The sequence below is a fragment of the Drepanopeziza brunnea genome (genome assembly GCF_022702325.1).
Source record: "Drepanopeziza brunnea f. sp. 'multigermtubi' strain 214-2 chromosome Unknown ctg16, whole genome shotgun sequence".
NCBI classification, from domain to species: domain Eukaryota; kingdom Fungi; phylum Ascomycota; class Leotiomycetes; order Helotiales; family Drepanopezizaceae; genus Drepanopeziza; species Drepanopeziza brunnea.
The window spans coordinates 263,416-280,359 of NW_027094079.1; the positions used below are offsets into that span (position 1 = coordinate 263,416).

A 16,944-nucleotide genomic window follows, 5' to 3' on the forward strand; every position below is an offset into this window, starting at 1 on the left:
CGAATCCCCCTCGACATCGACCGCAACCTTCACCGTCCCGACTCGGCCAGCCCCCATCCCTACTCCTCCACCCTTCATCCCACCCTCGCTCCCTGCACCAGGTAAGGAAGGGAATTGCTCGTGGATTCTCGTCCGATCTGTTTGCTTGCTCCCTTGCGCCTTGCTGGCAGCGCATTCGGTCTATCCATTTATTGATTCGTTTGTCCATCGAGCTTTCGAAGAAAATCCCGTGCGCCCGTTTCATAGAAGGAAATCGTTCGAAGAAGAAAAAGAAAAGAAAAAATCTGTTCTCTTCTGTGTCACTTCTCATTTTTCTACTTGTCACCCGGACACGGACACAGATAGACCCAAAAACAGACCCGGATCTCAACCCCGAACCCAGACCTCTCTTCATCTAGAAAAAGAAAAAGGAAGGGGAAAATAGAGAAAGAGAGATCGCCCGCTATGTAAAAATGCAACACTCTACCACGCTGGCGTCGACGGGCTGACCACCCTTTCGGAAACCTGCACACTCCTTACATATCCAACGACGACCTCCCTGACCGAGGCAACGTCCGTTTTCGGCTCCTCTTTCTCCGTTTCTTCCCTATATATGTCCGCTATAGCTTCTTCAACTTTGTTCGTTTGTCCAGAGAAGAAGCCACCTACTACCAACCCTACCTACCTACCTATCTGTATGCTTACTCACTCGAATGATTACTTGTTGGTGCAAGAGAGCAAGGTAGCAAGCAAGAAAGAAGGGAAGGAAAGGAAAAGGAAGGGAAAAAGAGAGAAAAAAGATGGCCATCAGCAGCCCCGACACGCGCCCGCCTCCCCTGCCCATCGACAAGACCTGCACCTACAAAACCGTCGGCGAGACTTGCATCCCCATCGACCTCTACTTCCCGCCGGCTTCGAACGTGGACGCGATCACGACGGATGGCGGCCAGGCGGCCAGGCATCCCATCATGCTGTTTATCCACGGCGGCGGCTGGATCGGGGCCAACAAGTCGGACTACTCGCGCCCGCTGTTCGTCGAGTTCCTCACGCATGGCTTCGTCGTGGCCGCCATGGACTACCGCTTGAGGCCCGAGACGGACTTGGACGGGCAGCTGGCCGACGTGCGGGATGTGGAGTACTGGCTGCGGGAGAGTTTGGCGCTCGAGACGAGGGCGCACGGGGTGGAGGTGGATGGAGAGAAGATTGTGGTGGTGGGCTGTTCGGCGGGAGCCCATCTCGCACTGTTGACGGTTCGTTTTGTTTTCATATCCCATCTCATCCTATCCCATTCTATATCCCATCAAATTCTGTCCCATTTTCCGAGTTTCTGGGGGGAAAAAATCAATTTTTTTCCCCCAAACCAGGCCGAACCAGATGCTAAAGATCCTCTCCCTAGCCCCAACTATGGACGGCCAAGCCCAATGCCATCTTCTCTATGTACGGGCCGACCAACCTGCACCACCTTCCTTACCTCCACCGCTTCGCGCACTTGAACATCAGCAACTGGCCCTGCACGCCCGAAGTGCTGGCCGCGGGCACCCGATACGACGCGCCGCCGACCGAGATCCCCATCCCGACGCCGGGCCTGCCGGGCGACGATTACATCCTGCCGCGGAGCTTGCTCGCCATCCACCTATTCTCCCGAGGTCTTATTGCCGATTTTCTGGTCAAAGGCCTCGTCCGGGACGCCGATGGGACGTTGGGCCTGCCGGAGAAGGGATCCGCGAGTAAGGAGGAGATTGAGGCGATTAGTAAGTCATTTATTTCTATGAATGTCCCTTGATCTCTTTTTTCTCTACCACCTTTTCGGAAACTCGGTCAATATCTATTCAGTTCAATATCTACCCAGTTTGATACATACATACACATATACATATATATATATGTATAAATTCATATATGCACATATCCATACCAACACCCAAACCTCCACCAGGCCCCCTCCACCTCGCCAAGCACCTCACCTACCCGCCCGTCTACCAGCTCTTGGGCACCGCCGACGACGTCTTTGACACGTCGCACGCTCACCTCTTCCACGCCGCCCTGGACGCCCAGGCCATCCCCATCGCCACGACCCTCGTGCCCAACGTCAAGCACGCCTTTGACTCGACCGCTCCCGTCGGCGGCCATATCCACTGCGCCTACTTTATGCCGGCTGTCGAGTGGCTTGCGGCTTTTGTATAGGCCTCGCGGGGGGGTGGTTAGTAGGTAGTGAGGAGAAGAGAAGTGAGAATAGGAGAAGGAAGGAATGGAAAGGAAAGGAGAGGTGAGCAAGAAGAGGAGAGGAAAGATTTGGGAAAGGGGGAACAGTAGATCGTGAATCATGTCTCGAGCTAGCTGCTCGCTTGATTGTGTTTTTTATAGCTGTCTATCAGGAGTCATTCATAGTGACAGCTATAATTATATTATATTTGGCGAGCTGCCGATATTAGTAGTATTAAGGGTATATACAACATACATTCACTGTTCGGCCTCAAAAGGCTACATACACTTCCTGTTCCTGTCCCATTCCCATTCTTTCCTTTCCCTCTTTTTATCCTCCATCTTTTGTAGTTTCTTTTTTTTTTTTTTTTTTTTCATTACATCCTGACCTTATTTTTCAAAAGCACTTTGTCTTTTCGAAACCCCCCCCCCCCCCCCCTCCCCAAAAAAATTAGCAAAAAGCAGACTCCGTAGAGATATACTACTATGATTCTCGATTCCCGAATCATATCTACAATCATACCTACCTACCGACCCAGACCTCCTCGAAGTCGCAAGGTGTGTATGTGTTTCGTATGTACGGAGTTAAATACTGCACCACGACTTTCCTCACCGGGCACCGGGCGCGGGCTCACTTCTCTCCAAAAGGGGGTGAGAAAGTTTCCGTTAATGCATACCTACTATAAACGGAGTGATAGTAATAGTAATAGTAATAGTAATACTTACACCGCTTCTCACACACACAGGAATAGGGACATTATACCGGTAGTAACTTGGCGAAAAAAAAAAAAGGTTCCGCGCGAAAGAAAAAAAAAAGAAAGAGGGAGAAAGGAAAAAAAAAAGAGAGAGACGCGGACGCCAGTAGAATCAGCGGGCGTGTAATCTTTGCTCTGCAGGAAGAAGAGAAGCGGGGAGAGAAGAAGGAGGCTTCGAGGAGGAGGGAGGAGCGAGCTTCTCTGTGTAAACAACCGGTTCCGTTGTCCCTGAAAAACAACCCAACCCTCCCGGCCTTCTTTTTTTTTTTTTTTTTTTTTTTCTCGCGCCGGAGATGTCGAGTCGGAGAGTGATTTTGTTGAGGGAAAAGCCTACTTAACTCTAAGCCCGCTTCGTTCTTTCCGTTGTTCGCACGCCCTCTCTCTCTTTTCCTTCGCTCGCCTTAGTCCTCTTCCCAGCTCTCTTCAGCCGGGTGAGCAAAGTCTCCTCAGCGTGACAATCATACCTATCATGCCAGCCCAGGAGCAATCGTCCCCAAGCCTTCTTCTTCTTCTTCTTCTTTTTCTTTTTCTTCTTCTTCATCTTCAAGTCCGTCGGAAAGCAGGGTTGCCCCAGCAGGCTGCTTGCTGTATAGGAATTTGCCGCGACCCCGCCCATTTAAACTTTCTGTTTACTAAACCTCGGCGGCTAAAAGAAAGGTTGCTGAGCCTGAGATTCAACTAATCGTCGGCTCGCTTAAGTGGGCCTCCTTACATCCTTTCAGTCTTAGTCGGCGTAAGCGATTGCGGATCGGAAGCGAATGCGAATTTTTCTTTTATTGCGAAGTTTTTATATACAAAATACAACGTATAACATTACTTTTCAATTTACAATCGCATAATTCAATTGTATTTAATTAATTATAAGCCGAAAACGTATTTATATACCCAGAGTTTGATATTATAAATCGATGAAAAGCTTGCTGCTAAGCAGCAAGCTAAAAAAAAAATGTTGAATCTAGTGCAAAATAATAAGAAATCGTCGACAAGATTTAAAAAGAAGAAATGCTAAATATCGTAAAGGAATTGATTTACGCAAAGCTAAGCGCGAGCGTAAAAGGATTGTACGAAAACGCTGCAAGCTTAATAATTAAAGACGACGATGTAATACTTATTTTAATTCTCGATTCGGAGGAGATTTGGTAGTTGCAATAGCTTTTTAAGCGTCAAATTTTGCGGCTTCGTAAAAAAGTATTCCTCGACCAACTCTCTCTCAACTTAAACTTTTTCTCGATAACGAAAATTTAATAATTACAACCGATACTGTTCAAGACTCCTTTATAAAGCAAGATATTTTCCTTTTTCTTTAATATTAATATTAATAGCGATAGCTACAATTCTAATAGTAATAAAGATTTAAACGATTCGTTGCATAAAGTAAAAGACGAATCAGATTTTAATAAAAATAATAATCGATAATTAAATATTTCATCGGATAATACGATTTTAAATGTTTCGAAAGAAGATATACTCGTAGAATTTATTGTTTATATAAATATTTCTTAATTGTAATAGTAATTGCTATAATATAAAAGAATTTCCAGCATATTTAAAAAATCCGCATTCGCTTCCGATCCGCAATCGCTTACGCCGACTAAGACTGAAAGGATGTAAGGAGGCCCACTTAAGCGAGCCGACGATTAGGTACAACGGTACCTACTCTGTCGACGACTAAACTGCATCCTGCAGCTTAGATAAAGGCACTCGCTGCAAGAGCAAGGGGCGGCAAGGGGCAGCAAGCACACCTACCTGTCACGGCTCAGGACTGCCTGGAGATCTACCTTTAACATATATCCCAGCTTCCTCATCCGGCACTAGTTTGCTCGATCGGATCGACTCTATTTCCTTGAATATCATCTGGTTCTTCTAATAACAGTCCAATAGAGAGATTGTCATTTGTTGTCTCTTTCACGCCGACTGAATCTGCTGACGATGATGAATCGCTGTTATCACCATGGTCCCACACCAGCCACGGATAAGTAAAAACCCCTTCTATCTCTTGATAGCTGATCCGACCAGGGAGACAAGCACGCTGAGCCTGTGTGGATAGTAGCGTGCCAGCCCTGCCCACGCGCGAAGATTGCACGCCATCAACGAACCGCCGCGGGATCAGCGTCTCCCGTGTCAACGACCACGTCTCGAGAAGTCGCTTGCTTGGTCGGGGCATCATCAACGACAGGTGCGAGAATGTCCGTGTAGCGAACCGAGCCGGCCCGAAGCTCAACCAGTGGCACAGAAAAGACTTATGCCCAAGCAAACATCAAGATGGCAAGGCGGTTGCCGGCCTCATGATTTTCATCAGTATCTTGATCTCTCCAGTGACGAAAGCTTGAGCCCTCTTGTCGTGCATATCGTAGGGCGTGTGATGCCTAGTATCATAGGCGGTACATCTTGGGAGAACTCTCCCAGATCGCAGCCCTCCTGGTGTTTGCAATTCCATGCTGAGTGGCCGAACACCATCTGTCCATTCATTCGAAGGCGAACATGAGAAATTGCCGGGACTCTGTCCAACAAAGTACCAAGTTCTAAGCAATCGAGCAAGATCGATGGCTTATCCGTCGCCTGCTTGACATATTGCTGCCAGCGATCATGGCTTTTCTTTAAGACCTTCTGGATTTGCTCCTTGCTTGGAACGACAGAGTCATCTGGTTCCGCTACCTGTACGATTGAGGGCATTTAGCGATGAGAGGCGAGGGCGTGTCAATGAAAGTACCGCTTTAGTCGTCCCGCATTATCTTTAGTCGCTGATGATATTGAATACAACCAAATGCCTGAGTTGTAAGTGTGCGATAGCCGCAGGTTGAGGTAGGCGGAGATTGGATTGGACTGGATTGGACTGGAGGAGTAAACAGACAGGTCTTGAGAATGCGGCAGATACTATTTACTATCAGGCCGTTTCTGGCTCCTCATCTCACCGCTTTGGTGGTGACAAAGCCGATCAAAATTGGTGCAAAATCGCAGGCGAGGGTCCTTCGTAACGCGGTAACTATAACCAGCATACTGTAGAGATCTACATCTGATCTGGTATCGTTTTGTGAAGGAGAGAGGGGGGTATGCGAGAAGAACTTATACTCGATTCGTTCGGGCTTTGCCGGTAGTCAAATAGCAAGATGTGACTCGATAGTCAACACAGGCTAATATTATCCGTATCCACCTCATGTCAAGACCCCAGATGTAGGTGCTAGCTTCTTCTAAATGTTCGTTCTTGATTTGAAAAAAAGTTCTATTACATTTTATATTATCCCTTTACGACAAACCCTTTGGAACCAAACCGCCTAGTGCAAAGCCACCACCATCTTTATACACAGTTTCACTTCAACATGAAGCACTAACACTAGCACGCAAAGGAATCATAAATACGGGACTTATTATACAGGGACTGTTTTCCAAGAATACTTCGCTTGTATCGCTAAAAGCATCGGTACAAGATGCCCATTTGCACTTCAATACAAACCAGTCCCTCGCTTTATACAAATTCCCCTTCCACTCAAAGGAACAGACGAAAAGATATAGAGAGCACCGACAAATATTGCCTAGCAGGAAGGGACGCAAAAAGACAAGAACTAGCGAGCGCATCTACAAGCGCAACAGTAACGCTTATGACTAACTGTTCTCGGATAGCATCCAAAAGAAAACAAGAACTCAAAGCTCTAGACCTCGCGACGGCAGAGGTGATAAATACTAAGAAGACCTTAGATGGCAGAACAAAACCCAATTGCAAATTGGAAAACGGGTCAACTAACAAAGAGACGAGACAAACCGTTCCCAGACTCAGTCGCGGAGATGATGGCAGCGACAGATTTTCTGATACCGGTAGCAGTAGCAGTGGACGTTGTAGACGGAATGATCAAGGACGACGACAAAGAATAGCATCATGGTGAATTCTTGTATACCACGGAGGACTTATCAAACTCAATCAGCATCGGCCTAGATGAGCCCACGGACGGGAATCTTCACGGCTAGTAAGAAAGTAAAATCTATTCCTATCACAAAAATTGCTAGAGTAAAGACTTATTTTGTTTTTTCCTTACTGGACTACGCCGATGGTCCCAGCAACATGTTTTTGCTCGCCCCATCCGGCAGCTTACTCCGCAAAATCAATCCCGGGTGCTGCCTCCCATCCACTCCGACGTTCCAGTCCGGCTGATACGGCAACTGGTTGATATTGAAATATATGTATCCATCGAAGCCCACGTTCGAGCTGTCGGGCCAGATGATCCTTGGGTCCCGGACGTAGGGCTTGGCTTGCAGAGTAGTGTCACTGGATCTTCGGTTTAGAATGGTCGTGGAGAAAGAGGGAGGAGTGGGATGAGGGGAGGCAGGGACTGACTTGTAGATATAGATGGCATTTTGTTCCGGCATCAGCATGTACACATTGCCCAGATTGTCACCAGAGAACCCGTTAGCGTCCCCGCCGCGCTGGCCGAGATTCTTCACATTATCGAACGCCCGCTTTGCGGAGAGGGTATCGTTCGAGGGATTTGCTCGCAGGTATTTTGTCTCGATGGAGAAAAGGTAGTTGGCTGTGAGTGGTGAGTAGTACATGACCTGGTCCATGTCAGTATTTGGTACTCCAGTCCGAATGAGAGAGAGCAGAAGAACTCACATCGCCATATAAACTCAGCTCTGCTCCATCCAAACCCTCTTGCTGATATCCCAATGAGCTTCCTTTCTGGCGAAAATAGAAAGGAATCCCCTGGTAGCTTGGCACGTCTCCAAATGTCCTCAGTGTACTCGGATGCTGGCTCAATTGTCTCCAACTCTCTCCAGTCGCAAGATCGATCATGATGAAACCCGTCCTGCCTTCATTGCTCGAGTCTACAATATAAGCAATGCCTCCACCAGACTCCGTGACGTTAGACCGCATATCAAATCGCACATCGTTCATATAGGAATCGGGATAGTGGACGTCTGCGGGAAGGGTATAGGTCCGGGCAATCGAGTTGTTCGACAGGTTTATGGAGACAAGTTTTGGGCCACCTGGAGCAGCATACGGCATGCTCGGTGCTTGAGACTCGTTGATCGAAGGTCTGCCGGTATCCAGCACCCACAAAGTATCATCCGGTGTGATAAACAGTGCCTGCACGGATATGAACGTATTCGAATCGTTGCTCCCAAACTTTATCCCGTTCATGGTTGTGTATAGCCCTCCCGGAGGCGTGTTCAGGGCTAGAGAGGGATATGCCTCCTCGGCAGTCTGGTTCACGATCTCGCCCAGGGTGTATGCGTATGTTCCGCGGGTGAAGCAGGCGAAAATCCTGCCGGTCTTGGAGACGGCGAGGCCAATTGGCCATTGATCGTAGTAGTAGTGGAACTCTTCGACTGGTGGTCCATATGTTCCTGTATCAAATCGTACATTCCGCGGACCGCTCGTGCTGAGGGTGCTGTTAAGGTTTGTATTGAAATTCTTGCTGCTCTGTGCGACTGTGAAGCCAAAAATGCTGGAGAGGGTGAAAAGGGCGAACTTCATAATGGTTCTCTATATATGTGTATATATCGAGCGCTGAAATCTTTGAGGCGGAAACAAAAACCAACAGTACAATGCATGGAAAGAGATACATAAAGAGATACATATACCTAGCTTCTAAGACAAAGTACTTGAATACCTGCTTTGATGAGGCCGATGATCTCATTACTTACTGCATCGACTACTCGCCGGCACTCGGCTCAGCTGGTAGATATCGATGAATTGAGGAAGAAGCCATCTCCAAAGGGAAGAAGATCGTAGTGATAGACAAAGCGGCTGCAGACATCTTGCAGGAGGTGCTTGTTGATTGATCCGAGTCATGACGGACGTTAAAAGTTAGCGTGCGGAGAGCCCCATCGCTAAAGATTAGCGAAGGCGCTCTTGGCGACACAAGGAAGTAAACAGAGCAGTAAACAAAGCAGTGAGCCTACTTATATCAGACTAGGTCATTAGATCCTTGGACTACATAGTACAATAGCAAATAAAACATACACTTTGCAGGCCGTCTTCTTTTGTGCGATAATGAACTTGAGAGGAAACCAATGGACCGGGTCAGCGTAAGTTAGCGTAGCCGCTAGCTTAAGGTATGTGGGATTTCCTCCGCCAGCTGCCAACATAATAAGAGCTTGATGAATCTCCCAACAATTACATGTAGTCGTTCGGAGATATATTCGACCACGTATGTTCTCGTCCAAGTCGTCCCTTCCGCACCAAAGAGAAATGAAACGTGCACTTGGTTGGCACTTGCTCTTTCCCCGGGTTTGAAATCAGGCGCAGTTGCCTCCTGTGCTTCTGTTCCTACTTCTACTTTCTTCTCCTCAATCCATCTTCATCTCTTTCTCTACCACCCTCAAGAGCATTATTTTCTTACCATCACCATCCCTAACACCAGCATTACTTCTCGAAGTAATCCACATCCCCGACGCCCATGTCACGTAACTGGCAGTAAAATCTTTGATACCAGGTGCATCACGTTCTAAGAAAAGCCACTGAACAAAAAGCAGACAGTAAGGCTCAAAACACATTCCCACCATGCAGTGCTGACCCTCACCGAATAGCACGCCGCACTACGACTTCTGACCAGCCCAGAGAATGGCTTTCCTTCCGTCATCTGAGCACGCTGCCCCCGAGCACGACTCCAAGTCCACCAAAGAATCCCGACACATCCTCCCCAGATCCAAATCTTCCAAAGCTATGGAGAAGGAAGCCGAAGCAGCCAAAGGCGGCATGGTCGACCACGAAAATGCCGCCAGAATCCACGAGGATGCTGCCAAGAAACACGAAGAGCTTCGGAAGCAGGAGGAAGCCAAAAAAATGGAAGAAGCCAAGGAATCTTTGAAGATTTCGGCGGCACAGAAGGCAGAGGATGCTCGGAAGCTCAAAGAGGCTTTGAAGAACGAGGCGAATTGCAAGGCCGAGGAAGCCAAGAAAAAGAGGCAGGAGTCGAAGCGCGAAGCCGCTAAGAAGAAGGAGCTTTCCAAAATGGAGAAGGAGGTTGCCAAAAGGGAGAAGGAGCTTGTCAAAATGGAGAAGGGGGCTGCCAAAAGGGAGAAGGGAGCTTTGAAGGGAAAAGCTGCCAGAAAGAAGAAGGAGTCAATTGACGACCCCCCCGTTTTGCAACCCAAGAAGTCGGGGCACTTCTACCGAACCAAGTCATACGAGCCTGCACCACCACCGGTCAATCTTACCAAGTCGCCCAATTTCGAGATCGATAGCTCCCAGATCGCGGGATTGAAGATCAAGATGAAGACGGGTGCAGATATTACTCTTGTGGATTTGCCCGAGACGGCGGAAAGGAAGAAGAGCAATAGCAAGAGTGTGGAGCCTGCAGATCCCAATGGTTGCGATTGCTAGATCTGTCGAGGACATCTGATGCAGGTTTGGGGTGTTTCTTTGCCTTGCGCTGGATCAAGAATGTATGAACGGGGCATACTGCAGGTATCGATTCGAAACTGGAGGTGAGGGGGTGATGGTGAGGATGGTGACAGATTGTTTTCTGGGCTCCTGCCTTTGATGATAGCCTTCCGGGTTCTTACTGAATTAACGGTGTATGCTCATCATTTTTACTTTCCCTGCCAGGCTGCCACCGACTCTATGATCTCTGTGACACGTGAACCCAAGCTGCCTTGAGTCTGCCCATCTTTCGCATACCAACCTCGTCTCCAAACTGGCCTTGCCCTGTGAGAGAAACCAGACTCCCCCCTCCCCAAAGACTTTTCAATGATCATCTGAGCTAACACAGCTCTACACAATGCCCCTGCTCACGATCACCAGCTCAAGGACTAAACAAACCTATTCCGTCGCCTGCCAGTAAGGCTGACGAAGAGACGTAATGCAAGCACGGATGGACGGAATCTTGTCTCTGAATCTCTTTTCCACCCCCTGCGAGGCGGAGCGTTCCTATGGGTGTAAGCTCCGTTCGGTTCGCTTGGATGGTTGATTTGGCGATTTCCTACCCCCCCTTTTTTTTTTTTTTTTTTTTTTTTTTTTGGAGGGGGGGGGGGGGGGGGGCGAGGGGGTATATTCGATGGAGATGATGGAGATGATGGATTTGATGGATTTGATGGATTTGATGGATTTGATGGATTTGATGGATTGAAATGATGGGATTGAAATGATGGGATTGCGTTGAGGGTTTTGTGGATGAGGGAGGAGGGAGGAGGGAGGAGGTTTGGTTTTTGTGGGTTGGTGTTGCTGGTGGTGTTATGGAAGGGTTGAGGAAGGGTTAAGGAATGAGGAAGGAAGGGGGTTTGTGTGTGAGTTGTGAGTTAGTTGTGAGTTGTGAGATTTTTTCTGAGGCGAGCAGAGCGACACCGATGGGAAACTTGATGTAGAGGGAAAGGAAGGGAATGGACATATATATATATAAATATATTGGTGGTTTGTCTTCTTCATACGAGCTCGGCATGGGTTTTCTAGAAAGAAAGAGAAGAAAGGGGCGGGGATGGGGGAAACGCGGGGTTATAATATTGTATCGGGGTCTAGACTTATCGTAGCGAGCGTAGCGGTTGCATGCTTCGAAAGGGGGGAAGTCCATTTGAGTAGGGCGCACCTAATGAATGGGCAAGCTGGCTTGCAATTTCCAGATCGCAATCAGCGCTTCGCGCGTCTCGTGTATCCAAAGGTAGAGGATCTGGGCCGTGATCCTGCTGAGCGTTTTCGTCTCGTCCAGAAGTCGACTCTTTCACTCGGTCTTCCAGTTGGGCACCTACGGGCTGGACGGACTCCGGCTGGCTGTCGCGCGTCGTTATCACAGCCCTGCTTCTCATCCTCATCCTCCTCCTCCTCCTTCTTTACCGCTCGGCACTCCCCAGGCGCAGCAGCAGCATCAGACTCGCAATCATCACACCCACAGTAGCTGCTATCCCCCTTCGCCTCGCAGCCACCTCCCCGAGCAGCATCCTCACTCCGTCCATCCCCAGCGTGTCCACCGCCCGTCTCACCCCCTTCCTCACGCAACCGCTCTGGCCGCCGGTCGGCCTCACAGGAGCCCTCTTGGATCATCTCGCCGACGGAGGGGTATTCGCCGTCCCACATTCGCAGGCCGTACGAATTGACGAAAATCTCGTATTCGCTGTACCACTCCGGGACGAGAAGGTAGCCGGAGTCCTCGTCTGGCGCTGCTGGGGAGGGTGGATTGCGGCCTTTGGATGCTTTGGAGGAGTAGTTGGTTTTGTTTTCCTGCCGGGATAAAGGAGGTTGGAGCGGCTGCTGAGAAGCCATTCTCGCTTCTTGGCCTTGAGTGGTATGTATGGCCGCTAAAGAATGATGATTGCTGGATGTTTGGGAAGAGTGTAGTGGCCCCTTTTGAGGAAAGCTGCGGGGTTTTTTTCCTTTCCTGTTTTGGTTCTTCGGCAACCAGAGGATTTGGACGATGAGAAACTGGGTCTTATATGTGAGAAGCCTAGTTAAAGAAGGAATAAACAGATAAAGAGTCACTAAGGAGCCATGGGACGTTTGCGTGTTCGGTGCACCATCCCGGCAGGGCCTTGGTCCAATCGTACCAATGCCGCTATTGCTAGAATAGAGCATTGCGGGGGAGGAAAAGAAAGAATTGAGAGGTGTAGAGCAGATATTCTGAAATCGTGTTCAGAAGCCTGTTGAGCCTGTGTTTCTCGAGAAGTGGATACATAGTTGTCAGAGCAGAGCCCGTTTGGCCGCTAATGGGACTTTCTCGACGCCCGTTTGCGATTCCGGGCCTACAGCTTCCAACTGCTTTCGAGCGGCCGTTGATAACGAGAGAAAAAAGGGGCTTCTTTCTTGATTAGATCAAACCAGAGTTTTGATTCATCGATTCGAAAAGGTGCAGACGTTATGCAACTAGCTTTTCGATACTGTGATTGGCTAGTCAGGCAGAGCGAAATCGATAAACATAGTATGAAGCGGATACAACACAATACAGAAAGAAACAGACTTTGAAGAGAACAACATATAAAAGAGATCAAAGACGTGGAAGAAAAGAACAGCAAAAGGTAACGATGAACTTTTGCCCTCTGTGACTGGTCAATGGTCAGCAACATGGGTCTTGGGGATGGGAAACAATGGCACTCACGAGTCGAACTCACGACCTTCGGATAACTCTGGATGTGGACAAGCAGATCATACAAGGTATGAGACCGACGCTTTAACCAACTAAGCCAAGAAGGCAGCTATATTTAAATGTCCCCGGCCGCGGCTAGTTGTTGCTATGATCCTGATTCTGAAAATTTCCCACCGAGGCAGACCCCTCATTGCGGGGTCGGACGTTTAAAAAATACGAAGTAAAAATGCCATGCCCCGAACTCCAGACCGGAAACCTTTCTGTATCATCCTGTTCACGATACTGGGGCCTGCAAGACGGTAGCAGCATGGGTCGCAAAATCAAAATGATCAAAATCCCTAGCTGATCTAATTTTACCAGCGATAGCTCGGATATGCTCATTGATGACGCCAACTCACATACTTAATTCAGCAGTCCGAACCAGTCGCAAATCCAGGTGAAGTCTTCTCTTCTCTTCTCTTCTCTTGTCCATAGGCTTCACTTTTTCAAAAAAATGCTTATAGTTTTTAGACGGCTGGGATACGTCCCGTTCAGGCCATATTATGATCGAGAACAGCACGGTGGATAGCACGGACGATGGCGTCTCCTCGAGGCCCAGCAGGTATGTATACGAGGAACGTGACCTGTGATAGGAATCGGGATGCACGATGTTAGTACCGATGATAAGTCTCCTCCTCTCATCAGTCATGATACTTTGGCTAACAGAATCCGGAGATGCTATTCTGCGTACGACGTGTGATTTATGCGCAGACGAACATCACTTCATGCGACCTGTGATATATATATCAACATCGCTGCGCAGAACATCTCTATGACGACGCCGAGCAGGACGGCAGCTCAGAATGTTGAAAGATCATTGCAGGGCATCAATGATGTTTCCTGACCTGAGTTGGATTTGACCACAGAGGAAGGGATACACAATTCGCTTAGGCCATCGAGTTCCCGATTTTCCCTTCGGCCACACCACCGTTTCAATCATCCATCCCCCTCAGTATAGAGATCGCGAATTTTTTCAAAGTGCAAGATCTGATGATTGCTGATGTGAAAGATTTCTTGAGGGGGCCAGTTGTTCGATCCGACGCAGCGAAGTGAAGAAGGGAACGCGGGATGAGCGAGGAAGAGAGAGGAAGCTGATATCGGAGTTTGTGTGAAGCGGAGATGTGCGTATCCTAATCTTCAGTGTATCAGTGTATTGGCTGGGCAGGGTAAGCTTAAGTAACTTCCCGCCGCGAGTCCGCAAGCTTGTTGACCATTGACCTTCCTCAGCAGGGTAGTCTGCCGAGTCTGCCAAGGGCCTCAATATGAGTTGCCCCAGATAACATGCAGGAAAACCGACTACAGAGTACGTACAGTCAGAAAGTGGTGCTCGGAGACTGATTCCTGCCTCGGTATCTAGCGATAACGAGGGATGTTTAGCATACGGAGTATGATACGGAGTATGGGTGGATTCGGAGCGGGCTTCTTGGATATTAAGACGGCGACACTGGTTAACCAATAGGCGTTGCGGTTGCGCAAGCGTTCGAAATATCATGCTCCGTACATGGTCGGGCTAGGTATATGTTCAGGTCATGCAAGCGACCTACGCGTGATTAAATAGCATGCTTTCCCTATAAGTCGAGAAGCATGCATAAACCGACTACTTTCAGAAGACGTATTCAGTTGCAACATCCGCCCCCCTCGGTGATATCAACATTTACAGCTCCGAGTCTTCTGGTCGCCAGCTCTCGCTTCCTGGTTCCTCCTCAAGTCAAGCGAAGGGAAGATGCGCTTCTCCCTCGTTATCAGCACGGCTGCGCTCGCCCTCAACCCCCTCGTTGCCAATGCCGTGACAATCAACGAGGTAAGCTGATTCTGCCATGGATTTTATAAGCCATGAACAATCATGCTAACGCTATGCATAGATCAACGGCATCAGATATATTTCGCCATACAGTAATCAAGCTGTGAGTGGCGTCCAAGGGCTGGTAACCGCCAAGAGCTCGGCCGGTTTCTATCTTCGCCAAACGACCGCTGAAGAGGACGACCGCTCGTCGAACTCGATCTACGTTTTTGGCGCTGCTGGTGAAAGGAATGTCACTGTGGGCGACATTGTCACTCTGGACGCGACTGTAACCGAGTATCGTTCGCAATCGAACTATCTGTTCTTGACCGAATTGACGGCCCCGAGTAACATCGTGGTCGTTTCGAGTGGAAATGAGGTGACGCCTCGGGTGATTGGAGAGGATCCGTCGCTCCAACCTCCGACCGAGGCCTTCTCGTCGCTTGATGATGGGGATGTGTACTCGGTGCCTAATAACCAGAGTCTGATCTCTGTCGTCAACCCGATTCTTGAACCGCTTCATTACGGGATGGATTTCTGGGAGAGCTTGACGGGAGAGCTCGTCACTGTCAAGGCCCCTACGGCAATTACCAAATCTAACAGGTTTGGCGATGTCTGGGTTGTCGGGCCATGGGAAACCTCCGGCAAGAACCAGCGGGGTGGATTGACCATGCGAGACCTAGATTCCAACCCGGAAGCGATTTATATCGTCAGCCCTCTTGACGGTACCGCCAATCCCCTGACTGTCAAGCTGGGTGATACTTTGGAGGAGATCACAGGTGTTGTGACGGCAGTCTTTGGGTACTACGTAAGTGCAACTTGTTCGCTGGTCTTTGTTGCCCCCAGCTCTCTGAGCTGCGTCTCGGAATATCTTGAACAGAGCTCTGATCTTGCCACAGGCTATCATTCCTCGAACTGCAATCAAGACGGTCGCTTCTGCCTTGCCCGCCGTAGCTCCAGCCACGACTCTCGTCAGCGAAGGAAGCTGCAGCGGTCTGACAGTCGGCGTCTACAACGTTGCGAACCTCGCCCCGGGATCTTCTTGGCTTCCATCGATCGCAGATCACATCGCCACTCTCTTGAAAACCCCCGACTTGATGTTTCTGGAGGAAATTCAAGACGACACTGGCCCCACTGTCGCAGGTAATGTCGTCTCTGCCAACCTCACTCTCGCCACCCTTGCCAACGCCATCTACAATATCTCCGGCGTCCAGTACGCATGGACTGACATAGATCCCATATATGGCATGGACGGTGGTGAACCAGGCGGCAACATTCGGCAGGCCTACCTGTACAACCCGGCCACGATCCGACTCCGCAAGCCCAACCCGGGAGGGGCTCTCGATGCCAACGAGGTCCTGCCCGGTCCCGAACTCAAGTTCAACCCAGGACGCATCGACCCAACCAACGCGGCTTTCCAAGCCAGCCGCAAGCCGCTGGTCGCCGCGTGGGAGACGCTGGATGGCCAGAACCACTTCTTCACCGTCAACGTTCACCAAGGGAGCAAGGGCGGCGGAAGCCCTCTGATGGGAGACGCAAGACCGCCCGTGAATGGCGCTCTCGCGCCCCGGACTGCCCAGTCGAACCTCACCGCGACCTTCATCGCCCAGATCCTCGCGGCGGACCCGTCCGCCAAGATCATTGCCGCCGGCGACTTTAACGAATGTAAGTCAATTCGATTCGATTCGGTTCGGTTCCCCTGCTCCTCCCCTTAATGGCCCAGCTTACAACGAATAAATAAATGAATAAATTAAAATAAATCAAATCAACGTGCTGACGTTCGGTCCCTCCCCCCTCCCACAGTCTCCTTCGTCCAGCCCCTGGAGATCTTCACCTCCGTCTCCCAGCTGCTCGACCTCGACGACGCCGTCTCCACCCCGGCCGAGGAGCGCTACTCCTACATGTTCGACATGAATTGTCAGGCCCTGGACCACATGTTCGTCAGCCCGGCGCTGCTGGCCCCGGGGGCGGCGGCGGCGGCAGCGGCAGCGTACGAGCACGTGCACGTCAACACCTGGGCTAGCTTCCCCGACCAAGTCTCGGACCACGATCCGGGCGTAGCGAAGCTGGATCTTTGCTCGTAGGTAGCTTTCTCGACAAGGACAGAGCCGGGAGATCTTGGACGCTGTGGAGTTGTGTGTAGCGTAGATAGATAAATAGATGATTATGAATGTAATGGTTGGCG

At 49.6% G+C, this 16,944-nt stretch overlaps 6 protein-coding genes across 6 annotated transcripts; 4 read left to right on the forward strand and 2 right to left on the reverse strand.

Moving 5' to 3' along the window:
* Window positions 1-779: 779 nt before the first annotated feature.
* On the forward strand, window positions 780-2,163 carry L3040_008504 (uncharacterized protein; the record flags this gene model as incomplete). The annotated part of the gene is made up of 3 exons (XM_007293525.1): window positions 780-1,229; window positions 1,376-1,730; window positions 1,916-2,163. 3 exons carry the CDS (start codon window positions 780-782, stop codon window positions 2,161-2,163), a joined length of 1,053 nt encoding a protein of 350 aa, XP_007293587.1.
* A 2,702-nt stretch (window positions 2,164-4,865) lies between these two features.
* On the forward strand, window positions 4,866-5,266 carry L3040_008505 (uncharacterized protein; the record flags this gene model as incomplete). The annotated part of the gene is made up of 3 exons (XM_066157082.1): window positions 4,866-4,912; window positions 4,987-5,112; window positions 5,170-5,266. The coding sequence occupies 3 exons, from the start codon at window positions 4,866-4,868 to the stop codon at window positions 5,264-5,266; spliced, it is 270 nt and encodes an 89-aa protein (XP_066010351.1).
* A 1,702-nt stretch (window positions 5,267-6,968) lies between these two features.
* Window positions 6,969-8,403, reverse strand: L3040_008506 (uncharacterized protein; the record flags this gene model as incomplete). Its single annotated transcript, XM_066157085.1, has 3 exons — window positions 6,969-7,194; window positions 7,264-7,481; window positions 7,540-8,403. 3 exons carry the CDS (start codon window positions 8,401-8,403, stop codon window positions 6,969-6,971), a joined length of 1,308 nt encoding a protein of 435 aa, XP_066010352.1.
* A 1,089-nt stretch (window positions 8,404-9,492) lies between these two features.
* Window positions 9,493-10,254, forward strand: L3040_008507 (uncharacterized protein; the record flags this gene model as incomplete). The annotated part of the gene is made up of 1 exon (XM_007293528.1): window positions 9,493-10,254. The coding sequence occupies one exon, from the start codon at window positions 9,493-9,495 to the stop codon at window positions 10,252-10,254; it is 762 nt and encodes a 253-aa protein (XP_007293590.1).
* A 1,239-nt stretch (window positions 10,255-11,493) lies between these two features.
* On the reverse strand, window positions 11,494-12,123 carry L3040_008508 (uncharacterized protein; the record flags this gene model as incomplete). The annotated part of the gene is made up of 1 exon (XM_007293529.2): window positions 11,494-12,123. The coding sequence occupies one exon, from the start codon at window positions 12,121-12,123 to the stop codon at window positions 11,494-11,496; it is 630 nt and encodes a 209-aa protein (XP_007293591.2).
* A 1,393-nt stretch (window positions 12,124-13,516) lies between these two features.
* L3040_008509 (uncharacterized protein) lies at window positions 13,517-16,843 on the forward strand (the record flags this gene model as incomplete). Its single annotated transcript, XM_066157086.1, has 10 exons — window positions 13,517-13,589; window positions 13,655-13,666; window positions 14,129-14,145; window positions 14,207-14,213; window positions 14,267-14,282; window positions 14,337-14,364; window positions 14,640-14,780; window positions 14,842-15,567; window positions 15,659-16,424; window positions 16,563-16,843. 10 exons carry the CDS (start codon window positions 13,517-13,519, stop codon window positions 16,841-16,843), a joined length of 2,067 nt encoding a protein of 688 aa, XP_066010353.1.
* Window positions 16,844-16,944: the final 101 nt, after the last annotated feature.